This window comes from Carcharodon carcharias, chromosome 18 (genome assembly GCF_017639515.1).
Source record: "Carcharodon carcharias isolate sCarCar2 chromosome 18, sCarCar2.pri, whole genome shotgun sequence".
NCBI lineage: Eukaryota > Metazoa > Chordata > Chondrichthyes > Lamniformes > Lamnidae > Carcharodon > Carcharodon carcharias.
This window is the reverse complement of record NC_054484.1, coordinates 73,825,260-73,853,106: the sequence shown is the minus strand read 5'-3', so window position 1 is coordinate 73,853,106 and position 27,847 is coordinate 73,825,260. Positions and strand designations below refer to the sequence as shown.

General features: G+C 43.3%; 1 protein-coding gene across 6 annotated transcripts in view; it reads left to right on the top strand.

Moving 5' to 3' along the window:
* The window catches only part of dcaf6 (ddb1 and cul4 associated factor 6), a 178,344-nt gene that overhangs the window by 44,624 nt on the left and 105,873 nt on the right, over positions 1 to 27,847 (top strand). For all 6 annotated transcript variants that reach the window (XR_005945770.1, XM_041210642.1, XM_041210641.1 and 3 more), the window contains exons 8-10: positions 15,112 to 15,205; positions 21,788 to 21,910; positions 26,825 to 27,073. Coding sequence is in view for 5 of the 6 variants with exons in the window: in XM_041210642.1 (XP_041066576.1) it covers positions 15,112 to 15,205; positions 21,788 to 21,910; positions 26,825 to 27,073 (466 nt within the window). In the remaining variant the exon portion in view is untranslated. The remainder of the gene's footprint in view (positions 1 to 15,111; positions 15,206 to 21,787; positions 21,911 to 26,824; positions 27,074 to 27,847) is intronic.

The window sequence follows — 27,847 nt, the reverse complement described above, 5'->3', positions numbered from 1 at the left end:
TGCAATAGCGCCTTTCCGGGTTCTCACCAATAACCTCCGGTCCACGGGAGAGTGTCTTCAATGGGGCTCAGGCAGTGCTGCATATGAGACAGAGACCAGCATTCTAACACTGGGTGGTGATGGGGGTGGGGGGAGAGATGATGTCAGACAGAGGGTGGGGAAGTTGGAGCCTGACATTAAAGATTGGAATGCAGAAACAGTAGGGGGTGGAATGGGAACAAAACAGAATGAATTGGAGGTCTTGCATGCAGACTCTGGAATTCTAGGGGGCTTTGGCCAGAATTTTCCTGTCGGTGATTTGGGGGCGGGGCCGACTCGCCAATGGGAAAATGACGCGTGCCTGACGTCATCCCGGTCCCTTTAAATTTTCAGGAAGGCGGGCAGACAGCGAAATCAGCTGTCTGCCCGCCGACCTGTCAATGGCCAATTGAGGCCATTGACAGGCTAATTAAAGGCCCTGCCCATCCAACTTTAAGGCTGGCAGGCACGCCAGGCGCCCCAATGGGCTTCTGATAATACATGAAACCTCATCCACTGGCGGGATGAGGTTGCATGTTCCTTTTTAAAAACTTTAATAAATGTCATGTGATATTTATTAATATGTTCCATCTCCTGTGACATTGTCACATAAGGGGGACATGTTAATAATATTTTATTTCTCTATTTTTTATGTTTTTGACAGTGTCACTAATCTCCCTGAGACAGCACTTTGTCTCAGGGAGCAGTGCGCTCTGTCGCGCGCATGCACGGAAGAGCACACTTTGACACTTGGGGAATCCATCCCCCCGGCATAGCTCTTCCTGTCGGGCAGGCCGCTGGACGGTTGGCCCGCCCCTCAAAATGGCAGCAGGCCCCGTTTCCCGGCGGGGGTCGGCTGTCCACCCGCTGCCGAGCCAGTGGGGCCCGCATGCTCACCAAGGGGCAAAGTTCTGCCCTTTGTGTTAGTGTGGTACAAGAGAGCAAGGCTTGCACAGAGACTCATGGAGATAGGGGAGGGGAAAGGCTTGCACATGAGGGACGGATTGCACAGAGACTTGTGGTGGGGGGTGGGGGTGGCAGGTGAAGGGGCATTGTGTTGTATCAGGAGTAAAGAAGAAATGAGAGAGATCATTGAAAGGCAGTCATAGTCCCTGGTCTGGGGCCAAGTAGTCAGGAAGCGAGAGTAAAGGCAGCCCTGGGGCTATGCATGGCACATGTTGTGCTCCTGCTTCAGGGAGGGGAAAGGGCTGTGTGCTCAATAGGGATAAGGCACAGCTTGCTGTGAAGGGCGTGGTCATAGTTTTATTATCACCTTGTCTGGCTTGGAGTGGGCTGCAGATGGGATGGTCAGGGGACGCATCTGCAGCCTGTAAAGGGGAAATCGTAATATAGAAGGGGATATTCAAAACTTTCCTGGCTTGAGGAGGGTTCTCTTCTGTACATGACCGTGCACACAGCCTAGAGATTGGGAGGGATGAGGTCCACAGTGGGCATTGGGATATCAACAGTTATGGGTTCAGGTGGGAGGGTTGGAATATTGACCACAATTGCGATGGGATCTAGGATTACTAGGATAACAGGAGGGAGCTCTACTTGCACACTGGGGGTCCAGGAAGTTTGGAGAGACACTAACAGAGGGAGGGTCGAAGCTCGTCTCATAGTAAAATCTTAACGCAACACCTTGCCTTGCCAACACAAAGTAATGACGTAGTAACAAATTGAAAGTGGAAAAGAATCTAGATGGGAGGGGTCGGAGTCATTGTGGGAGGAATCCAGGACTGCACTCGAGGCCCATTTCAGGGGGCAGCCTCAAACTGCTTGCACTGAAAACATTGAAGTGGAGTAAGAGCCGATAGAAAAGAGGAAGATTTCCTTGAGAAGGTCCTTTGGAGCTATTGCCTTACTATGCATTTCAAAGAGACACTGCAGGAGTCATTGGCTTCACAATGCAGTCGCACCATTTGAATTTCAACAGAGTGGTATATGAGAATGTATATGATGGCAAGCGTATAGAAAGCACAGCTGCTGCATATCAATGAAAGCCTGTAATGTGCTTTATCCAATTGACATGGATCATGGGCCAAAGGGCATCCAATCATTGCTGAAGTGCAAGTTGAGGTTAATCAGCATACAAGATAACAGATTGCAGGAGTTCTTTTGATAAGGTCACACATTTCATAATGTGCCTAAAGCGCTCTCAAGTTCTGAGGGATTGAGTTGTAAAGTGTTATGGTTAGCATCATGGGCATCTTCATATGCGAGTGTGTATCTCAGCTGCAAGGCTACATCAGCAGGAAGCTATTAGCACAGACACAGCTCCAGGGCATGACATTGTTTTTCTGTGTGCGAGTGGAAGGTCTACTTTATCTACCGAATGTTCATTAATCTCTTGCGTCTATCATTCCCCAGGGAGAAGGAGGATTGAATAATGGAGCCTGTGGTCAGTGCTCCCTTTATTGATGGCAGTGACCTGACCCAGGAGAAGAAGGGGCTGGTGCTGCCTAGCCCAGCTTCGAGAGGAGGCCCAACCTGAGGTCCGTGGTCCAGTGAAGCCCCAGCAACGACCAGAGGTCGAGGAGGTTAGACTCATCCCAAGGAGGCAACTCGCATGACCTAGGGCCTTTCAAAGAAGACTCTCCTATCTGGAGATGAGCACCAGACAATGCTGTGCCTGTCTGCACTTGTCAAGAGAGGTGGTAGGTCACATCTGCCACATTCTGCAGGAGGATTTAACACCCATGGACTGGGAGGACATTCCCTGCCAGTGCCCCTGAAGGTCACCGCCGCACTCAATTTTTTGCCTGCAGATCGTTCCAGGGGTCCACAGGGGACCTATGCGGCATCTCAGTCCTCAGCACATAAATGTATCAAGGAGGTGACAGATGCCCTCTACCATAAGGCTCATCATTATATGAATTTTACACTCAATGAAGCTAGCCAGGCTGCTAGATTTCGGGCATTTGCAAATATTTTAGGCTTCCCTAGAGTACAGGGTGCAATTGATTGCACACACATGGCATTGCAAACCCCATGGAACCAGCCTCTGATGTTCATTAACAGGAAAGGGTTCCAGTCTATCAACATTGAACAGGTATATTATCATCAGAAGCGCATCATGCCCATATAAGCCAGGTACCCTGGGAATTCCCATGACTCATACATCCTGAGTTACTCGCAGGTACCTTACATATTTGAAGGGTCTCAGCGAATACAGGGTTAGCTGCTTGGGGATAAGGACTACCCACTCAAACGATGGCTCATGCCACCAGTGCGTTGTCCTCTGAGTCACTTGGAGTACAGATACAACGAGGCGCATAATGCAATACAATCCATCATTGAGCAAACCATTGACAGCCTGAAGATGTGCTTCCTAATCTTGGACCGCTCAGGTAGGTCTCCAGAGGGGTTGTCCCACATCATCGTGGTGTCTTGTGCCCTTCACAACCTGATGCTCCAAAGTGGGGAACCCTTGCCAGAGGGAGACACAGAGGAGGTTGAGAGTTCTTCGGATGATAAAGAGCAGCATGAGCAGGAATCTGAATTGGGAGATGAGGATCTGAATCGATGTGAGGATTCCCTCGAAGAAGCATGATGTGGAAGACATGCCTATGACACACAGTCATATGATTCCAGGATGATTAAGGTACAGGCATTGGGACACATCCACATGCCTTACATACAAACGAGGAGCAGGAGTAGGCCTCTCGGCCCTCAAGCCTGCTCCGCCATTCAATAAGATCATAGCTGATCTGATTGTAACCTCAACTACATATTCCTGCCTACCCCAGATAACCTTTCACTCCCTTGTTAATTAAAAATCTAACTAGCCCTGCCTTGAAAATATTAAAAGACTTTGCTTCCATCGTCTTATGAGGAAGAGAGTTCCAAAGACACTCAGAGGAAAAAAAAATTCTCCTCATCTCTGTCTTAAATGAGCTACCCCTTATTTTTAAACAGTGACCCCCTAGTTCTAGATTCTCCCACAAGAGGAAACATCCTCTCCACATCCATCCTGTCAAGACACCCCAGGATCTTAAAGGTTTTAATCAGGTCCCCTCTTACTCTCTCAATTCCAGTGGATAGAAGCCTAACCTGTCCAATCTTTCCTTATAAGACACCCTGCACATTCCTGGTATTAGTCTAGTCAACATTCTCTGAACTGCTTCTGATGCATTTACATCTTTCCTTAAATAAGGAGACCAGTACTGTACATACTACTTTAGATGTGGTCTCACCAATGTCCTGTACAACTGAGGCATAACCTCCCTACTTTTGTAATAAATTCTCCTCATAATAAATGATAAAATTCTATTAGCTTTCCTAATTACTTGCTGTACCTGCATACTAACCTTTTGCGATTCATGCACTAGGACACCCAGGTCACTCTCAGAGTTCTGCAATCTCTCACCATTTAGATAATAAGCTTCTTTATTATTCTTCTCGCCAAAATGAAAAATTTCACATTTGCCCACATGCTCCATTTGCCAGATCTTTGCCCACTCACTTCACCTATCTTTGCCACTTTGTAGTCTCCTTATGCCCTGTTCACAATTTACTTTCCTACCTATCTTTGTGTCGGTCAGCAAATTTAGCAATCATTCCTTCGGTCCCTTCATCCAAGTCATTTGTATAATTTGTAAAAAAATTTGAGGCCTCAGCACTGATGCCTGTGGCACACCACTCGTCATTTCCTGCTAACCAGAAAAATACTTATTAATGCCTACTGTTTCCTGTTAGCTAGGCAATCTTCTATCCATGCCAACATATTACCCCAACACCATGAGCTTTTATTTTCTACAATAACCATTGATGTGGCGCTTTATCGGATGCTTTCTGGAAATCTAAGTACTGTACATACACCGGCTCCCCTTTAACCAAAACACATATGACTCCTTCAAAGAACTCCAATTAATTGGTTAAACATGATATCCTTTTACAAAGCCATGTTGACTCTGCCTGATTGCCTTGAATTTTTCTAAGTGCCCTGCTATAACATCTTTAATAATAGCTTCTAACATTTTCCCCATGACAGATGTTAGGCTAACTGGCATATAGTTTCCTGCTTTCCGTCTCCCTCCCATTTTGAATAAAGGAGTTACACGTGCTATTTTCCAATCCAATGGAACCTTCCCCAAGTCTGGGAAATTTTGGAAAATTAAAACCAGTGCATCAACTATCTCTTTAGCCACTTCTTTCAAGACCTTGGAGTGAATCCATCGGTACCGGGGGATTTGTCAGCACGCAGCCCCAACAACTTGCTCAATACCACTTCCCTGGTGATTGTAGTTTTCCCGAGATCCTTCCTTCCATTTCCTGATTTACAGTTATTTCCAGAATGTTACCTGTGCACTATATAGTGAAGCAGTCTGGACTCTCGCTCTTTGCAGAGAACCATGTCAATTCCCCTTACTATACTGTCCCCTACTAGGGCTCCCTCCACTTGTATGGCTTACTGTACCATGGTGCCATTGTCAGTTTACTCATTCACCCTGCAGCCTCCACTCTCATCCAAACAAGCTGAGATAACCTCAAACCTGTTGGATAATTGCAGAGGCTCACACTCCTGCCCTCTAGGTCCCCTTACCTGCCTCACTCGCAGTCACACCCTCCTGTCCCTGGTCACTGACCAAATCAGAGTTTGTGGTGTGACTGCCACAAGTGATGGTATAAAGCATCCAGGTAATTTTCTCCCTCCCTGATGTGTCGCAGTGTCTGCAGCTCAGCCTCCAGCTCAGTGACCCTGAGCTGAAGTTCATAAAGCACTGCAGACATGTTTGCCCTAGATCGCGATGTTATCCAGGAGCTGCCACATGCTGCAGCCTTGACACATCACCTGTCCTGCCATCCTTAATGTGTTTTAAATAATTACTTAATTATATTGATCACATTTAATGTTGCTTTCTTATATATTTGATTAACTTTACTATCAAATTGTGTCCTATTTTAAACCTTGGGGATAGAATAGAACTTGCCAGATACTCACCAAACAGTTAGCTCCTTTCCCTGTAGTAGAGCAAGAACCAATTTCTATGGGTTGAAAAAGACAGAAAGAGGAAACAAACAACTCCTCTCTCACCAAACTCCAAGTCTTTCAGTTTGTCAACAACTCTGAATTTATAGTAAACTGAACTGGGGCTACAGTAACCAGATTCAACCAGTTAGCTAATTAACTACTCAGCTCCTACAGCTGAGAGTGAGTTTACCCTGTCTAAGCTGCGAGAAAGAAAGAACTTAGCCTGCTTACATGATACTTTCCAGTCATTGCTAATTACAGACTAGATTATATTCTAGGAGCAAAATTTAACAAAATTAACACTTAAAACTCCCCCTCTCATCAAACTCCAGGGACAGGATTTTTGAGCTGGCGGGCAGCTGCGATAGGCGCGCCTGGGAGTGGCCGGGGAACGCACCACCACCCTTGCTCAGCCCCAATCGCAATTTCACGCTGGCTAGCCAATTACCTCTCAGCGCTTAGTCGGGAAATGGAGGGCCCCAGCCTACTTTGGATGTCCTGCTATTGGACAGGTGCACCTTCCTTGGTCTGTACAGCTAGAGGTGAGGGGGTCACAAGCAGGAGGGGATTGGGATGGGCTGTACTCTCTTGGGTGTCACCCGGGTGGATGGCTCCCGGGTGTGCAGCTGTTGTTCCTCCTCCCTGTGGGTGCCCAAGGGCCCCTGCCTGACTCCCTAGGAGAAGGGGCACCTGGAGGGTCGTCAGGGTGCCCGGCCCACCCCTCACCTAGCCACTGATAAATTCCATCAATGCTATAGTGTTGGAGTGTAGGCCTGAGTGCAAATCCGGCAGGATCTGCTGGACCAAGGTCTCCAAGGCGTTATTTGTGCTTCCCATGGAGACCTCGAGACGCTCGCAAATTGGAGCAGCGACATCAGACAAAACGTGGACATACTTCTCCGTCCTTCGCTCTAGTCTGTTGACTGCCTTTCGCAACTCTACCTGATTTTCTGCCACTTGCCATTGCATTTCCAGCACGTTTGATGTGGTCGTTTCCAGAGGTGCATCATCAGACTCGGCCTCAGCAGGTGCTTGCTTGTTAGCAGTGCTCCAAGTGCCAGAGACCTGAGCTGCCACTGTCTCCAGTTGTTGTGGAGACTTATCAGTAAGGTGTTCCCCAGAATGTGACCCTGAGCCTACTCTATAACTAGGACCCACCAAGGTGTGTGTCTCTGAGGTGGTGGAGGGTGCAAGTGAATACATTGACAGGTCTTCTAATAGATTCTCAGCTTCCTCATCTGAGGTGGCCTGGGGGCTGGTGCTTCTGTTGTGTCTCGAGGTGTGTCCGGACCTGCTGGTGCTTGTAAGAGAGAGCAGATGGATTTAGTTCTGGAACAGAATGAATACAGCATTGCAAGTCACTCGCTGAGAATGTCAGAATGTGATCAACTCACGGAGGGCCCATCTGTGCTGGCTTGCTGGGAGAGGCCGATCTTACCTTCCCCACAGGAGTGGCCCCTGCCCTCCCCTGCCAACTCAGCAGCATCCTCCTCAAATTTCATGAGCTCCACGATATCGGCCCTCCCTCCTCTGGCCTGGGACCTCTCGTCTTCATCAGGCCAAGCTTACATACAAGTAAATGGAATGTGAGGAGAAGAGATGGAGGAGAAGTTGGGAAGCATGCATGCCTACTGTGTGTGCTGAACCTTCCCCGGCAAGGGGTGAGGATGGAGTATGTGCAGCATGATAGATGCGATGCTGATAATGTTAAAGTGCCTGTGAGACAATCGGTGGTGATGTGTCCCCTGCTAATATTGTGTGAGATCCCTGACCAGTGTAATTATTTGAGTGCATTGTGCCATTGTGAGAGATGCAATTGGAGTGAGGTGAAGGTTGAGTTACCCTGGTGGAGCGGATGAGATTATGCATCTTCCTACGTTGGATGGCGTTTCTAGGTCAGTTGCCCAGTGCACTGACCTCCCTTGCAGTGGCCTCCCAGGCTGATGAAGTGAGGCTGGTGGGCTTCCTCGTGCCATCCTTGACGTAGAGGATATCCTGGTGTTGCCGCACACCATTGAGGAGAGCCTCCAGGGAGTCATTGTTAAATCTTGGAGCAGTTCCCTTCTTTGCCGCAGCCATTTCGATACGTTGTCTTCTCAAAGTTGGGCTGGAAAGAATAAGGTTGGTGTTTAAACATGGCGCCCGGATCTTTGAGCCCTTTAGGTGACAGCAGGGCAGGCGAATCAGTTCCTGACCTGCCACATGATGTAGAGAGAAACTTGCCTAAGCATAATTAATGAGCTTTCAAGCGCAGAATCAGATGTGAATACCTGCCATGCCACCCAGCGGGAAATGGGTCACGAAACCTGCCTGCCACCGCACTTAATCTCAAAAATGGAAAATACCGCTCTGAGTTTTCAAAGCACCAGAAAAGTGTTGAGAATGTCTGATTGTATACAGCTGTGCTTTTAAACTGCCCGTTTACTTCCAAGATAAAAGAGAGTTGGTGTCTCAAGAATTGCTAATCAGTAATTCTATCTGGATACAAGGCTCATGTGATTCATGTTGTCATGGAGATGGGTGTTGAAAGGGGAGTGTCCAAGATATCCCAGAAACTCTCAGACACATTAGTCTGCCAGGACCTGGGAGGGAGAGAGCAGTTAGAGTCCAAAAGTTTTCTGCAGAAAATTCTCCCGGAAAACCCACATTGTGAAAGACAGTTCTGGAGTTAAAAGTTTCCAGGCTGGGAAAAGAAAAGATTGGAAGGAAACCTGAGAATTGAATGTCTACTTAAAGGACAGTGTAAAGTATACTTGATAGTGGGCTTTTTCAGCTGTGAAAGAAGTTCTATTTTGTAGTTTAAAGTATATGTTCCTAAAAAAATAGTGTTTAGTCATAGTGCTTTTAATCTGTTTGCTACAGCAAATGTCTTAAAACGAGAAATCTCCTTGTGTCATTTATTCAGTTATTAACTGGTAGTTTGGAATTCTAATTAAAAGTTATTGGTCTGTACAGAGATCATAAAACAAGTACTGTGTACGGTTTTGGTTTCCTTATTTAAGGATGGATATACTTGCATTGGAGGCAGTTCAGCAAATGTTCACTGGATTGATTCCTAGGATGAAGGGGTTATCATTTGAGGCAAGATTGAGCAGCTTGGGCTTATACTCGTTGGAGTTTAGAAGAAATCTTATGAAACGTTTAATATTCTGAGGGGGCTTGACAACAGAGTAAATCTGGAACTTGGGCACAGTTTCAAAATAAGGGGTATCTCATTTAAGGCAGAAGAGGAGGAACTTTGTTTCTCAGAGGGTCGTAGTTCTCTGGAATTCTCTTCTCCAAAGAGCAGTGGAGGCTAGGTCATTGAATATATTCAATTAAAGTTGTATTATTTTTGATCTACAAGGTTATGGGAAGCAGGCAGGAAAATGGAGTTGAGGCCACAGTCAGATCAGCCATAATCTTATTAAATGGTGGAGTAGACTGGGGGTTGAATGACCTACTCTTGCCCCTATTTCTTACGTTCCTTATGTTCTTATGTGAGTCCCCTGAACTGCTGCAGTTGTGATGAATTAATCCCTAACTGCTGTTAGGTAGGGGGTTGCAGGATTTTGATCCAGTGACGATGAAGGAATGATGCATTTCCAAGTCAGGATGGTGTGTGACTTGGAGGGGAAAGTGGAGGTGGCAGTGTTCCAAAGTGGCTTCTTCCCTTGGTCTTCTGGATAGTAGAGGTCATGGGTTGGAAGGTGTTGTTAAAGGTTCCTTGGTGAGTTGCTGCAGTGCTTCACTGTGCAGTAGAGGGGGAAGGAGTGAATACTTAAAGCAGTGGATAAGATGCTGATCAAGGGGGCTGCCTTGGGTAGTGTCGAGTTTCTTGAGTGGTGTTGGAGCTGTGTCACCTGGGCATGTGTAGTATATTCCATCACACTTCTGACTTGCACCCTGTAAATGGTGGACAGGCTTTGAGTGGAGAAGTGGATCACTCACCGCAGAATTCTCAGCCTCTGTGTGTCTGGTCACATTGTTTATATGCTTAGTCCAGTTAAGTTACTTGCCAGTGGTAGCTCCCAGAATTATTAATCACCATTGAGTGTTTCCACTAATTGTGCTTAGAGCCTCCTTTAAGGTCTGCATATAACAGTTCATTTGGGGTCAAGGAATGAACGTTTTCTAATATGATATTTTAAAAATTTACTAAGAAACTGACTACTCTACCACAATATGACTAGGAAATGGTTCTGTACGTTTTTAGTCTTTTTAAATCATTTTCAGTCATTTAAAATCAGATTACTCACAGTTGGTGGATTTACAGTGTGATTAAAAATACTTTTTTGTGTTAAACCCATTTTCTGCTGCATTAATCAACTGTACCTAGTTACTATTCTTAAATATATCAAGGAAGATTTTTAAAACAAAAAATGAAGTTCTGGAGGTTTTAAAGAATTCGGATATCTGTCTGTTTACCTGAGCTTCACTCAAATCCATCCGCAAACTTAGATATTTATTGGGCCAAACTATAAACCAGGCTTTAGAGCTGGTAACTCAATTCAGGACTACAGAATATTGTGTGTTTCTGCTGATATTTGTTTACATATCTGCACCAAGTACCATTTGTTGCATAGTGCAGTTTGGTACTTTAGACAGAATGGTGTTGCTGTTAAAATGTTTTATAGTTGCTGTGTTGAATCTGTATTCAACAGACTAAAACTAGTTGGACTACAGACCTCTAATGGAATTCCCTTGATAGTGTTTGCAAGGTCATGCACTAACTTAGTCAGCTGTGCTTGCAAAATGCCTAGCGTTCGTTTGCCAAGGTGAATTCATTTCCAAGAGCAACGCCAACAGCATGTGATTATTGGTTCAGACTCTGTTTATAGAACAGCTATTGGAAATATTGGAACAAATGCATCTCTTAAAAGCCCTACACGATTATACTGTTTTTATAGCAGTCTCTTAAATTTCCATTGTAGTCCAAATTTGGTGTGAGCTTTTGAACCATATTCAATTTGTAGAAATTGACAGATGGCCAGTCTCACGTCACTAGAATGTGTGCACTTTCCTGGGTCTTTTTCCTGTGATTTTAAACCTTTACATCAATTTTTTTTAAAATCTGCCAATCTGCTATGCCACTACTCAAATCCTAATTTTAGATCAATCATTAGAACATTGGCTGACAGCTGGAAGTGAGTAATAAAAGCTTCATGCTTGTGTTTGTGTGCATGAATGAAACTCTGCCTTCCAGTTTAGGGATGTAAATAAGCAATATAAGTGAGGTTCTCACACCTATTAATAACCACAAGTCAATCTCATACTTTTTAAAAACAAACAGTTGATACCCAAATCAATATCCAAATCTACGTTAGTTTTCATTTCCCAGTTGTATAATACTATTTTTTTAGTTATGTTGTGCAGCATGCATTTTCTATTCACACTTATTCTGTCTTTACATAGTTATTCTTTGTATGTTGAACATACACATGTTCTCTTTCTGGTGCTCACTGATGCGCACACACTGGGCATTCAACTTCCAGAAATAGGTGGGTGTGTGTTGGGTAAGATGTAAAAAAAAAACATCAAAACCCAAAGCGCCCACTTCTAGTTTAAATGGAGGCAGAATGAGGGTTTGGGTTACGAATTGGCTCCCAAAAGGCAGGTTGGTTATTTAAATATTAGGAAGAATCTGTGTGCCTCAGATTTAATCTTCATTTTAAATCTGACTCTGGCTAGCCAGGTTTCCCAGGCTATAGGACATCTTCCAGCTAAAGGAAGGCAAGTGCCTTTCCACTTATCTGCTAGATTCAATTTGCTTGCCTCCTCCCTTGTACCACAAGAACCAACCCCCTTCCCATGGCAATGCCCTGGAGACCTGGATTCAAGTCCCTCCACAGCAGATGGTGGAATTTGAATTCAATAAATATCTGGAATTAAAAAAGTCTAATGATGACCATGAAATGATTGTCATAAAAAAAACCCATCTGGTTCACTAATGCCCTTTAGGGAAGGAAAATACTATCCTTACCTGGTCTGACCTAAATGTGACTCCAGTCCCACAGCAATGTGGTTGACTCTTAAAAATGTCCTTTGAACAAGGGCAGTTAGGGATGGGCAATAAAGTGCTGGCCTAGCCAGAAAGAAAATAAAACAACCCCCTGCCCACTGTAATGGAGCATCTGTACAAGCCAGGATTTCCCATGCCCCAAACCTTCTGATCTCTTACACCCACAATATGCCTCAGATCCCCACCCCCTCCTCCACCAAAATGAGTCCACCCCTCTGATCAACCTGTAGCCCCTTACTCTCAATCTCATCTCTTCCTCCTTCTGCTTTGCTTCCCAGCTGTGGTCTGGTGCCACAGGCCTCTCAATCAGAAGGGCCGAGTGGATGATCCATCCCAGCCTCCTCCTGAGGCCCCAGCAACACTGATGTCAGTCTTCAGCCAATTTGATTCACTCCAAGTGATATATTAAAAAAAATGGCTGAAGGCACTGGATACTGCAAAGGCTATGGGCCCGGACAACATTCCGGCAATGGTACTGAAGACTTGTGCTCCAGACCTAGCTGAGCCCCTAGTCAAGCTGTTCCAGTACAGCTACAATAGTGGCATCTACCCAGCAATATTGAAAATTGCCCAGGTATGTCCTGTCCACAGCACGACAAATCCAACCCGGACAATTACCGCTGTATCAGTCTACTCTTGATCATCGTCAAAGTGATTCCAGGGGTCATCGACAGTGCTATCAAATAGCTCTTACTCAGTGATAATCTGCTCACTGACGCTGCATTTGGGTTCCACCAGTGGCCACTCTGCTTCTGACCTCATTGCAGCCTTGGTCCAAACATGGACAGAAATAGCTGAACTCGAGAGGCGAGGTGAGATTGACTGCCCTTCACATCAAGGCAGCATTTGACTGATGTGCCGTCAAGCAGCCTTAGCAAAACTGGAGTCACTGGGAACTGGGGGGAGGAGAAAACTCTTCACTGGTTGGAGTCATAGCTAGCACAAAGGAAGATGGTTGTGGTTGTTGCAGGTCAATCATCTAAGTCCCAGGACATCACTGCAGGAGTTCCTCAGGTAGTTTCCTAGGCCCAATCATTTTCAACTGCTTCAACAATGACCTTCCCTTCATCATAAGGTCAGAAGTGGGGATGCTTACTGATGATTGTACAATGTTCAACACTATTCATAACTCCCCGGATACTGAAGCAGCCTGTGCACATATTCAGCAATGCCTGGACAACATTCAGGCTTGGACTGGCAAGTGGTATGTAACATTCACGCCACACAAGTGCCAGGTAACGACCATCCCTAATGACAGAACTCAACCATCTCCCCTTGACTTTCAATTGCATTTGTTGAATCCTGCACCACCCACCAACCAAAAACTGAACTGGACCAGCCATATAAATACTCCGGCTACAAGAGCAGGTCAGAGGCTGGGAATTCTGAAGAGAGTAACTCATGTCCTGACTCCCCAAAGCCTGTCCACCATCTAAAAGGCACAAGTCAGGAGTGTGATGGAACATACTCCACTTGCCTGGATGAGTGCAGCTCCAACAACACTCATGAAGCTTGGCACCATCCAGGACAAAGCAGCCTGCTTCATTAGCACCCCATCCAGCACTTTCTACATTGACTCCCTCCACCACTAGCTCACAGTAGCAGCAGTGTGTACCATCTATAAGATGTACTGTAGCAACTCACCAAGGCTCCTTCGACAGCACCTTCCAAACCAGTGACCTCTACCACCTGGGAACACCATCACCCACAAGTTCTCATCCAAACCAAACACCACCCTGACTTTGAACTACATCACTGTTCTTTCACTGCTACTGAATTAAAATCCTGGAACTCCCTCCCTAACAACACTATGGGTATACCTACACCACATGGACTGCAGCAGTTCAAGAAGGCAGCTCACCACCACCTTCTCTAGGGCACTTGAGGATTGGCAATAAATGCTAGCCTAATCAGTGACACCCACATCCCATGAAAGAATTTTTAAAAAATCTGTTCAATCTGGCTGGCTGTGGCTGGGAAACTGATGTTAATCAAATCTTGCCGTAAATTTTAAGGGCCTAAGGAAAACCTGTTTTTCAAGATTTTCAGACCAATTAACAGCGCACTCCACACCAGCCCAGTCTTAATATTGTAGTACCTCTTGTGCGTGCTCTCTCTCACCTGTGCAAGCGCATGCATACTCTCACCTCCCAGTGTAGCATTCAGAGAGTCTCCAGAATTGCCATTGTAGGCTATGTGCCGCAAGTCTTTGCCCTGGAAACCAGCTAACCCATTGAGCTGCCTGTGGAGGAAGATGTAGAGATTGAGGAACTGAAAGAGGATGAAGAGGAAGAGCAAGGTCCACTATTTCTGCCACCTACAAGAGCTTACTGACAGCAGTTCATCGGGGAGTGCTTTAGCTAAATTATTTGTATTCCACTACACCAGGTATCTGCAACCTGCCTGCCACTCCAGAGCTGCATGCAGCTTTTTAACAACTCATTTGCGGCTCCAAATCTTTTCCAGTTGGATCACATTAACATGAAAAAACCTAAATAAAAATTAAGTCAAGAAAAGTAAGAGCTGTGTTTGTATTTTGCGGATAAATCATTATGCTGCAATTTCTGGTTTCAAATTTATTATTTTAACGAAAAGCATAATTATGTCTTAACCTGTTCAAGTGGTATAGCTGAGCAATGGTTATAGATAATACCTTTGATTCAAGGAATAGGTTTTAGGTTGCAACCATTATTGTTTCTAATACCTGCTTTTTTAATCACTACAATCAATAGTTTAAAAAAAAATTGTCGTAATTCTATGCACCTAAAGTTAAAGCTAGTTTTAAAGATGATTTTTAAAAATGTTAAAATGCTATAATTCAGAGTTAGGTCTATTTTAATTTAGATTTTGTTTTCTATTGATACCCACGTTCATTACATATGTGTGCATATATATTTCTAATGTTAAAAAAATATATATAGTAAATATTTTATTGACATACGCAAATTATGCATTCTACCAGTGACACTTTGGACTGTTCAGGTAAAAAAACATTGCCAATTTATGCCCTAAACCAACAATCTTCTCCATCATCAGTCATGGACCTTCCACACATTTTAGAACTTTACTCTACCCAGTAGAGCTTCTTTTCACTTAAACTCATGATATTTATTTCTAGATCCGACAGCCACCTGTCAAACGCCTGAGACTTAGAGGGGATTGGTCTGATACTGGGCCGCGGGCTAGACCTGAGAGTGAGCGTGAACGAGATGGTAAGAATTTTATACATTAGATGAGGCGCCGTTATCTTTAATTGCAAAGATTTCCTTCCCTAAAGTGCAACAACTTGGTAGATTCATGGTCAACATTACTGAACTAGGGCTTTATTCTAGATTAATTTGTTTTAATTTAAATTCACCCAGGAATTTGAACTCCAGTCTCCCATGCATTATCCAGGCCTCTGGATTACTAGTTTAGTAACACTACCAAAAAGCCACCATTATCTTTATAAAGATCAGGCCCCACTAGTTGATTATCTTTGCTCATGATTTTGTGAAAACAGCTGCTTTGCGACCAGTTCCAAGAACCAGAAAGCCATCCAAAGTTGGGGCAAAAGGAAAATTGAAGATGGGGATGTAATTTGTGGATGGAAAACTAGACATGGGAGGAACTTTACTTCCCCTATTAACTAATGACAACTTATTGAAATTCCACTGGTAACTCATAGTAATACTGCTAACATTCAAATTTTTCACATAACCAACAGCAATACAATAATTCGCTGATTGCCCATACCCTGATATCCAATCTGTAACTTGTAATGATAAAATCTGATAATATTCACCCTGAAATTACAGCTATTTTCCTCCTGAACTGCACAAAGCCCCCTGGCTGATGCCACTTTTAATAGACCCCACCTCACTTCCTTTCTTTTTGGATTCTAGTTTGGACTTGGGTTTTAAGTGACTGTGACAACTCTGGCTCTGATTGATGTTTCCAGTTCAATCTATACTAACAGGTCGTATTATGCTAATCTCAGCTCATCACCAGCACTTGTAAACTATTCACTGGGCTTGGAATGATAGAAATTACAGCATAGAAGCCCCAGTGCCTGTTCCTGCGCCTCTGGTGTTGGTGGTATTGTTGCTGGACTAGTAATCCAGAGACCCAAGGTAATGCCCTGGGGATCCGGGTTCGAATTGAATTTGAATTCAATAAAAATCTGGAATTAAAGGTCTAATGATGATCACGAAGCCATTGTCGATTATTGTAAAAACCCATTTGGTCCTTTAGGGAAGGAAATCTGCCGTCTGTACCTGGTTTGGCCTACATGTGACCCCAGACCCACAGCAATGTGGTTGGCTTCTAAATGCCCTCTGAAATAGCCTAGTAAGCCATTCAGTTGTATAATACCACTACAAAGTCTCAAAAGAGGAATGAAACCGGATGGACCACCCGACTTATGAACTGGAAACGACAACAGCATACTCAGCCCTGTCGACCCTGCAAAGTCCTCCTTACTAACATCTGGGGGCTAGTGCCAAAATTGGGAGAGTTGTCCCACAGAGTAATCAAACAAACGCCTGAAATAGTCATCCTCACGGAACTATATCTTACAGATCATGTCCCAGACACCTCCATCACCATCCCTGTGTACGTCCTGTCCCACCAACAGGACAAACTCAACAGAGGTGGCGGCACAGTGGTGGGAAGGAATTGTACCGGGAGTCCTCAACATCGACTCCAGACCCGAGGATGTCTCAAGGCATCAGGTCAAACAAGGAAACCTGCTGCTGATTGCCAAGTACCGACCTCCTTCAGCTGATGAATCACTGCTCCACCATTTTGAACACCACTTGGAGGAAGCATTGAGAGTGGCAATGTACTCTGGGTGGGGGACTTCAATGTCCATCACCAAGAGTGGCTCGGTAGCACCACCATTGACCAAGCTGGCTGAGTCCTGAAGGGACACAGCTGCTAGACTGGGTCTGCAGCAGGTGGTGAGGGAACCAACAAGAAGGGGAAACACACTTGACTCATCCTCACCAACCTGCCTGCCGCAGATGCATCTGTCCATGACAGTATCACTATGAGTGACCACTGCACAGTTGTTGGGGAGACCAAGTCCTGCCTTCACACTGAGGATACTATCCATTGTGTTGTGTGGCACTACCACCATGCTAAATGGGATAGATTTCAAACAGATCTAGCAACTCAAGACTGGGCATCTATGAGGTGCTTTGGACCATCAGCACCAGCAGAATTATACTCAACCTCAATCTGTAACCCCATGGCCCAGCATATCCCCCATTCTACCATTCTACCATTACCATCAACTCTGTTGAATGATGAGTGCAGGAGGGCATTCCAGGAGCAGCACCAGGCATACCTAAAAATGAGTTGTAAACTTGGTGAAGCTATTAGACGGGACTACTTGCGTGCCAAACAGCATACGCAGCAAGCGATAGACAGAGCTAAGCCATCCCACAACCAACGGATCAGATCTAGGCTCTGCAGCCCTGCCACATCCAATCGTGAATGGTGGTGGACAATTATTAAACAACTCAATGAAGGAGGAGGCTCTATAAATATCCCCATCCTCAATGATGGGGGAGCCCAGCACAGCAGTGCAAAAAATAAGCATTTGCTGCAATTTTCAGCCAGAAGTGCCGAGTGGAGAATCCATCTTGGCCTCCTCCAGAGGTCCTCACCATCACAGTTGCCAGTCTTCAGTCATTTCGATTCACTCCATGTGACATCAAGAAACAGCTGAAGGCACTGGATAGTGCAAAGGCTTATGGGCCCTGACAATATTCCAGCAATGATGCTGAAGACCTGTCCTCCAGGACTTGCCACACCCCTAGCCAAACTGTTCCAGTACAGCTACAACACTGGCATCTACCCGGCTATGTGGAAAATTGCCCAGGTATGCCCTCTACACAAAAAGCAGGACAAATCCAACCTGGCCAATTACTGCCCCATCAGTCAACTCTCGATCACCAGTAAAGTAATAGAAGGGGGTCATCAACAGTGCTATCATTCGGCATTTGCTCAGCAATAACCCGCTCACTGATGCCCACTTTAGGTTCCACCAGGGCCATTTGGCTATTGACCTCATTACAGTCTTGGTTCAAATATGGACAAAAGAGCTGAACTCCCGAGGTGAGGTGAGAGTAACTGCTCTTTCCGTCAAGGCCGCATTTGACTAAGTGTGGCATCGAGAAGCCCCAGCAAAACTGGAATTAATGGGAATTGAGGAAACTCTCCACTGGTTGAAGTCATACCTAGCACAAAGGAGGATGATTGTGGTTGTTGGAGGTCAGTAGGCTCAGCTCCAGGACATCACTTCAGGTGTTCCTCAGGGTAGTGTCCTCGGCCCAACCATCTTCAGCTGCTTCATCAATGACCTTCCATTATAAGGTCAGAAGTGGGGATGTTTGCTGATGATAGCACAACATTCAGCACCATTTGCGACTCCTCCAATACCGAAGCAGTCCATGTCCAAATGTAGCAAGACCTGGATAACGTCCAGGCTTGGGCTGACAAGTGGCAAGTAACATTCGCGCCACATAAGTGTCAGGCAATGACCATCTTCAACAAGAAAATCTAATTATCGCCCCCTTGCTGTTCAATGGCATCACCATCACTGAATCTCCCACTATTAACATCTTGAGGGTTACCATTGATCCGAAACTGGACTAACCATATAAATACTGTGGCTACAAGAGCAGGTCAGAGGCTAGGAATCCTGCGATGTGTAACTCACCTCCTGAGTCCCCAGAGTCTGTCCACCATCTACAAGGAGTGTGGTGGAATACTCCCCACTTGCCTGGATGAGTGCAGCTCCCACAACTAAGGAAGCTTGATCAGGGCAAAGCAGCCCACTTGATTGGCACCATATTCACAAGCATTCACTCCCTCCACCACCGATGCACAGTTGCAGCAGTGTGTACCATCTACAAGATGTGCTACAGGAATTCACCAAGGCTCCTTAGGCAGCACATTCCAAACCCATGACCACTACCATCTAGAAGGACAAGGGCAGCAGATAGATGGGGACACTACCACCTGGAAGTTTCCCTCCAAGTCACTCACCATCCTGACTTGGAAATGGATCACCGTTCCTTCACTGTTGCTGGTCAAAATCCTGGAACTCCCTTCCTAACAGCACTGTGGGTGTACCTACACCACATGGACTGCAGCGGCTCAAGAAGGCAGCTCACCACCAACTTCTCGAGGGCAACTAGGGATGGGCAATAAATGCTGGCCCAGCCAGCAAAGCCCAGATCTTGTGAATGAATATATTAAAAAAGCATTCCTAGATCTTGCTTTTCAAGCATTTGTCCCACTCCCTTTTAAATTTTATTTTAGTCTTTACCTCAAAAGTTACTTTTGGTGACGAATCCCATAAACTAATAGCTCTCAGTTGAAGAAATTTCTTCCTCCCTTCACCATTGGTTCCCCCAGTGAGAATCTTCTACCCCTGACCCCTTGTTCCCCATTCGCTCACCAGTCACCTAACAATCTTTAATTGTTTATCCAAACTAAAATCCCCAGTTTCACTCACTACTTTACTGGCTGCTCCTGTTTTGGTGCTGCTCGCAGTCACCATGTTGCTGCTACTTCTAGTTCAGCAGGAAATACTGGCTCCCCAACCACATGATTCCCTAGTTTCCCTCTCTTCTCCCCACCCATCCAAGATCAACCTTCTACCCCCTGATCCTCATCCAGTCCCCAAACTGCTCCCAATTACCTACTCCCACTCCCTGATTTCCAACTCTTTACAACCTCCAGACCTCTCACTTTAGGAGGGCCAGTGAATTCACCCATAACTACTGGAAATAGTCTGCTTCAATTTACCCTTGTCACAAAATTTTAAGCACTTCCATCTTATTTCCCCAGAGTTTATGTTCTGAAACTACTTTTGGTTTTTTAAGTCTTTCTTCATATTCATATTTTTATTTTTTCATATGATAATCAATTTGTACTGCACTCTCCACAAAACCTTAATATACTTCCAATGATGTTGAGCCCAGTACTATACATAAAAGTTTAACTGAGGTCTTGTTAAGATTTTATATTGGTGCATCATTACCTCTTTGCTTTTCTATTCTATGCCTCTTGTGATACACTCTGGAATTTCACGAACTTTTGTGACAGTCTTTTCAACCTAAAGTGCTAATTTTAATGCTGTATGCACCTGTAACCCAAAATTCCTCTGGTCTTCTATAATGTCTAGTCTACTTCCATTGGAGTACAATTACTGCTTTTTGTAACCAATCTCACACTTGTTGACAAATTCTGTTTACCACTTTTTAGTCCATTCTGTCATTTTCACTAGACCTTTCCAGCTTCCGTCAATATATAAAGAATTATACTCCCTATTTTGGTATTATCTTCAAGTTTCAACACTCTATCTAGCCCTGTGTTCAAATCGTCAATATACACAGTGAACAGTGAAGCTGCCCAGTTCTAACCATGCTGGGAAAAAGTGCCTTTAATTTCAACTCTGTTTTCTCCCTTATAAGCAATATGTAATCCAGTTGGCAATCCTCTTCTTAACTCCATGCACATTAACCATGTCTAATAATCTATATATATTCCTGAAGTCCATGTGCATCAGGTCCACTGCATTTCCTTCATCACACATATCTTTTACCTTAAACAACGTTATGAAGCTTGTCAAGTATGATTGTCTTTGTAGAGTCCTCATTTTTCCCCTACAGGAAGCTGTTGCTTCCTACCTGTCTGAAAGAATAAGTTGCTTTGGGCACTCCTGTTTCAATATTTCCTTCCTTTGTTTCTGTGCCTCTTGGATAGTCAGTTATTTTGTCCCTCCAGAAGCTGTTCCCTGTCTCAATTGGTGTGACTATTCTCTCAAACTATCACCCCTATCACACACACACACACAAACACACACAACCCCCCCCCCCGCCCATCCCCCCACCAATTCACTGTTCTGCCTCCTTTGTCCGTTGCTTCCATATCCTGGGGTTTTGAGTTTGAGTACTTTAAGTGATGTGCTTGCTGGAGTTGACACCTGGTGGCCACAGCTTGCTGAAATTATCAATTTTTTGATTTAGTTAGTTTGTACTAAGTGTTAAAAGTTTATATTACTTCTACATAATATCCGCTAATTTGCTTAGCACTCTTTTTCTCTCTGCACCTAATATCCACTCATTAAATTCCCAGCATCTCAGCCTGTTTCCACCAGCTTACCCCATGTTGTGCTCTCGACTTTGATGGCCTGTGTATTTGCACACCGAGGTCTCTCTACACCTCTAATACGTTTAATGTATTATCATTAGCAGTAGGTTTCTTTTCCCTATTCGTACTTTCAAAAATATATTGCTTCATTTTATTTGCATATCCTGCCAATCTATCTGTGGTCTTGCATTTTTCATATCTTTGTGTCACAATTTGCCATATCTCTCCTTGTATGCACCTCCCCTGAAAATGTAAACCTCAGCAAATTTTGAAATTGCTCATTCAATTCCTAAATGCAGATTACTTATGTTTATAGTAATGCATATTATAATTACATACCTTGGTTAACTTTCAGAAGTGAATTGTGGGAAGAGCTGGGGAGTGTGATTAATTGGGTACCTTCTACAGAACTGACACAGGCACAATTGGTCAAATGACCTCCTGGGTTATATGATTCTAGAATTCTACATCCTGAAAATGTAAAGTAGTGCTACTATGTTAATGAAAGTGAATAATTGTGAAGACATTAAAAATACGGCAATTTACCAGAGCAAAAGAAATTTATTTGCTTTTCAGTCCTCAAGCTCTTAGATACAGAATGCAACCGTTTATTAAGAGAATATCTGTAATTTTAAAAAACCTTTCAGGAGAACAAAGTCCTAATGTGTCACTAATGCAGCGCATGTCAGACATGTTGTCCAGGTGGTTTGAAGAAGCCAGTGAAAATGCACAAGGAAACTTAAGAGGAAGGGGAAGATCACGATCCCGAGGTATGTAGTCATAGAAAGACCTCATAAGGATATTGCACCATATGCACACCATTGTGTGGTGCTGAAAACTTGTTATAAATACATGATGAAAGATCCTGGTAAATGCAAATGTGAACTGTTTCTTATCACACCATACTTTATCACTTTATTCAAAGAAATCTTTTGTTTCCATTCCATGCCACTCCATTACAAACTTAAAAACCCAAAAAGGACAATTGCTATTGTGCAAGATAGTGTTTGACTATTTACTGGAACAAAAGGTTTTTTAAAAGATTGTTGCTTTGTCTCTAATGGGGAAGAACAAGGAATTCAAAACAAACCAACTACTTAGTTAAGATTGGAAAGAAGACATTAAACATATTACAAATATGATTCCAGCAGTGAGTGGAAATGTTAAAAAGGGAACATATTTCATCTTTCTTATGTAGATTATTTATTATACTCCATTAAATGGTTATATTGTTAGCTTTCATACAACTTAAAGGTAGAGGAGGGCTCATTTCAGGCCTAATTGGACTATTGAAAGTTAACTGTCAGGATATACTTAGGTTTATTTCATGTAACAATTTGGAGTTTTTTAAATTATAATTTATCCTGAAAAATGGTACAATCAACAGTCTGATTTAGTATTGCTGCCATTTAATCTCCCCTTTATTTGGACAAAGAGAGAAAGTTAACTATCTCACCAATGCACTGACTTGAACAAACTAACAAATAAACAAGAAGCTCTTCAAATATACACAACAAATACTTGTAGTTATATTGTGCCTTTAACATAGTGAAACAGACCAAGGTGCATTACAGAGGCATACTCAGAAAATTTTGAAGAGTTGTTGGGAAAGCTGACCAAATGTTTGGTTAAAGGGGTGTCTTAAAAAAAGGAGTGTAGAGAGGCGGTGTGAATTTAGGGAGAGAATTAAAATATGGTGCCTAGGCTGTTGAAGGCGCAACTAGCTCCCAGTGGCTGGGTGAAGGCACATGGATGCACAACAGGCCAGATTTGGAGAATTGGAGGCTGGAAGAGATTATAGGGAAGGGTAAGGCCCTGAAGGGAATTAAATGTGCATTAGAATTTTACATTTGAAACACTGAGAAGTTGATGTGGGCATGTAACAATGAGGAGCAATGGAACAGTCTCCTTTCTTTTAATTTTAGAGTTTTGCAATGATTTTCCTGCATCTCTGAAGCATTTAACCATTTTTGTAAGATTTGTTATAAATATATATATGCAGTTGTTTATCAGCTGAAAATTAATCTATTAAAGTAAGATAATGTAAGTACATTTTCTGCAAAATGTAAGTTACAGTTTCAAATAACCTAGTTGATATTCTTTGTTTCATTTTTGAAAACAGCTTCCAAAATGCATTCTATGCAATCTGTGAATATTGGGTGTTTACTTTAACCCTAGATTTTTATTTTGGGCAAGCAGAAGTTGGGGCATATGTAAAACAACACACGCTGCAGAAAATTTCAGGCTGGGGTTATTTTAACTTTTTTATTCATTCACAGGATGTGGGCTTCGCTGACTGGGCCAACATTTATTGCCCATCCCCAATTGCTCTTGAGAAGGTGGTGGTGAGCTGCCTTCTAGAGCCGCTGCCTCATTTAAATCTGATGGGCAGGTTATACCAATTAATTGGTTGCTGAAGGAGAAAACCCCCACCCATAATTTTAGCATAATTGGCAATGGATGCTCTCGTAAAGTGAGCTAATTCTCTTTTTAATTTGTTCATGAAATATGGGCATCGCAGAAAAGGCCAGCATTTATTGCTCATTTCTAATTGCCTTGAGAAGGGGCTGATGAGTGCCTTCTGGAACTGCTGCTATCTATGTGGTGAAGGTACATCCACAATTCTATTAACTAGGGAGTTCGAGCATTTTGACTGGATGAAGGAATGGCGATAGATTTCCAAGTTAAGTTGGTGTGTGACTTGGAGGGGAACTATGCCTGGTGTCCTTGTCCTTCTAGGTAGTAGAGGTGATGGGTTTGAAGGTGCTGTCAAAGATGCCTTGGCAAGTTGCTGCAGTGGATCTTGTAGATGGTACAGACTGCGACCATGTGCTGACTTTTTGTGATTCATGTACAAGGATACCCAGGTCCCTCTGTACTGCAGCATTCTGCATTCTCTCTCCATTCAAATAATATTCTGCTTTTCTATTCTTCCAGTCAAAGTGGATAACATCACATTTTCCCACATTACATGCCAAATTTTTGTCCGTTCAGTTAACCTATCTGTATCCCTTTGCAGACTTTATGTATCCTCCTCGCACTTTGCTTTCTTACCCATCTTCGTATTGTCAGCAAATTTGGCTACAATACAGTTGGTCCCTTAATCCAAGTCATTAATATAGATTATAAATAGTTGAAGTCCCAGCGCTGATCCCTGTGGCATTCCAGTTGTTGGCACCCTGTTTGTTACATCCTCAAAGAGCTCTAATAAATTTGTCAAATACTATTTCTCTTTCTCAAAATCATGTTGACTATGACTGATAGTATTATCATTTTCTCAATGTTCTTCTATTACCTCTTTAATATTGGATTCTAGCATTTTCCCAATGACAGACATTAGGCTAACTGGCCTATAGTTCCCTTTTTCTGTCTCCCTCCTTTCTTAAACAGCAGTGTTGCATTTGTGACTTTCCAATCCACAGGGACCTTTTAAGACACTAGGATTTAGGCCATCAGATCCAGAGGATTTATCAGTCTTAAATCCCATTAGTATTCCCATTTACTTTTTCTCTGGTAATAGTGATTGGTTGAAGGTCCTCCTTCCCTTTTGTCAATTGGTTTCTGCTATTCCTGGGATGCTTTTTGTGTCTTCTACTGTGAAGCCGGAAACAGAATCCTTGTTCAAAACCTCTACCATTTCCTTGTTTCCCATTATTAAATCCCCAGTCTCACCCTGTGATGGATCAATGCTCACTTTAGCTACTCTTCCTTTTTATATACTTGTAGAAGCTTTCACTGTCTGTTTTTGTATTTCTTGCTAGTTTTCTCTCCCTCCAATTTCTCCCTCTTCATTTTTTTTTAGCCTTCCTTTGCTAGTTTCTAAAATTTCTCCAATCTTCTGTAGTGCAGTACACTTCATCTGGTCCAAGCTCCTAGATTGATGAAGACGCCTAAACCTTTGCTTCAATAAGGCAAAGCTTACTCTATAATGCTCCTGGTGGTTGTACGGATGTGATTTGTACCTGAGCTGATCAAGATTATTGGAGTTGCAGGGGATGGTGTCAGCCATACACAGGGTGTATCCTTTGTCCACTAACAGCCAACCTCTGACATTCCTGTTGGAGGATGATGGGGTCATGGACAGCTGATAGCAATACTGGTACAGACTTTCATTATCCTTCTGGGATCATGTGCCAGCTGTAAATTGATGCATTAAAAGGCTGCATTTTAATATTCCCAGAAACTCACAGCTCATCTTCTAATGCCTTGACAGTTATAGAAATGTTGTATTTTATGCCCTGAACGTAAGAAAAAGCCAGGGACTGCTGCACCTCCCAGAGTTCTTTCATTCTAGCTGTTGGCATTCATGGAGAAGGTAACCTGGCTCTTGTGAAGAGGATATCAGTGGCCTGCTTGATGCTGTCATAGATTGCAGACTGGGAGAATCAGGTGATATCCCTAAGAGCAGCATGGAAGGAGCCCGAGGTGAAAAAGTGAAGGATGGTGGCAACTTCAACAGCCATTAGAAAAGCTTGGTCCCTTGTTACCTGCTGTTAAGGCTGCAACCACCGTCATCAGTACGTCTTATGAGGCACAGCCTCTTGATGCAGCGCTCCTCGGAGATATCTAGGAAATAATTCTGGCTTGATTTTAGCCTTTTATGAGAAGTCTTCCTTTTAACAAGCCCATCGACTGCTTCTGGTTGTTGAGGTTACTGCTGCTGCTCCTTCTCTTCCAACCCTTCCTACATCAAAGGAAAGAAACAAAAATGGCACTTATGAGGAGCAGTGAGTGTTTAATTAAAATGATTAAGACAAAATAAAAATCAGAAACAAGCAACCTCTTGGCTCAGAAAACCTTTCAAAATCCAGTAAGCTCACTGATCTATATATATGCCTGTAAATGAATGCTCTTTTAAGTAGTGTTGATCTTGTCTAACGGCTTGTGAGGCCAGTCACATGAGGTTTTAGTCAGTGAGCTGGTTGCTGGGTAGAATTCCAATCCACCCAGTTAAAATCATATTACTGTCCTCATTGTATCATAGGACTTTGATCTGTATTTATTAATAAGGCACCCTCCTGTTTTTGGCTTGTATGTTTGCCATCAGTGTCAGCTTTCAAGTTTAAAATAGGGGTTTGCGAGTTTCCAGTGGGATTGGGGCAGTAGGTCAGTTTTAATTATGTTAACAACCAACATTTCCCAATCTTCTTCTGTGGGTTAAAAAAGTAACAGCTGAAAAATGGTTCTCTTGATGAAATTAGTGCCAAATATACTCGATTGAGAGACAATTTTATCTAATTTACTGTCATCAAAGGACATGACAGAAGACAATCAAACTACTTGGGCCTCTAAAGCTTTCTCTGAAATTTTTACCCTATCATTTTGGTTTTTTTTCCAGATATCAGAGATAACAGGACTGTGCTGTAACATTAGTTCATTTGTAAGCTGAAAAGCCAAGTAAGAAAAAACCTTCCTCCAAAGAAAAATTTGTTTAAAACTTTCAACTCGCTAAAATCTAACTTCCGTCTGTATTTTCAGCATGAGGTTGCAGCCCCACATGCCAAGCAAAAAGTGATCATTTACAAGTAGCTACTTTTCCTTCCCGTCTGGAAGATCGGTGTAACCAACTCCCAAAGTTTTTTTAAATTTACACCCACTTTTTTCACTTTAATGGGAAGCACAATGTTAATGAAAATCAGGTGGAATTTTGATTTGAAAGTATTCTGGTTACTCTCTCATGGCAGGAAACACTGGTAGATCAGAAGCATCAGATTCGACCACACCAGTTGCCCAAGAAGAAACCGGAGACGGTACAATGGAGGTTGATCCTCCTGCTGATCAGCTGCCTCAGTCTTCATCTTCCTCCACCGTTTCCGCTCAAGCTCCATCAACATCCTCCTCGACTGCTGGCTCCTCTTCCACTTCTCTCCTCTCTTCACCTGATGGTGAACACAAGCGCACCCCTCAGTCAACTGACAATCCCCCACAATCAGGTAAGAAAACACATGGCTGTAAATGCTCATTTATGGTATGGATAAGTCTTCCTTTTTAAAAAAAAAATCTATTGGATTACAAGCAATTTTTCCAAGAGCTTGATATATGCAATTCGGGTTTCAGTTTGAATTGGCTTTCTTCTTAACATTGCCCAGAAATGAAACATCTATACCTATTAAAATGAAGATGCCCTAATCCCTCGAGAGCATTGGATTCATGTCCATATCCTAGCTTTAAGACGTATGAAAATTAGCATTCAAATTTTGTTTCTGTGGCACACCTCAAAGTGGAGAGGAATGGTGCAAGTCAAAAGGAGACCTGCTGAGCCATTAAATACACGTCCTGTTTGTTGTGAAAGCTGTAGGCATGGGGTAATTTAAAATGAAATGAAAGCAGCTATCTTGAAATTACTTGCTCGTACTGTTATAAATATTGAAATTCTGCATTGATAATCTATAGTGGTTTGCAAATAGTGCTGCAATAGAGATGTTGTGATTTATAAATTGTATATACTACTTCAGCATACCCAATGAATGGTGGAACAATTTATTTGTGACTTCATGCTTCATATTCCATTTATTTTCAAATATATATGACCAAAAAACTGCAAAGCAAATTTCAGAAAAATAATTGAAAATGCCAATTTTTTTTCTCTCTATGATCAGCAGAAATAGAATGGGAAACTGAGCGTAATGCTAATCCTTTTCTGAATTTAAATTCAGTATTTTACAACACACTGACTTTAACAGAATCTCTTTCCTTTCCTTCCTGTT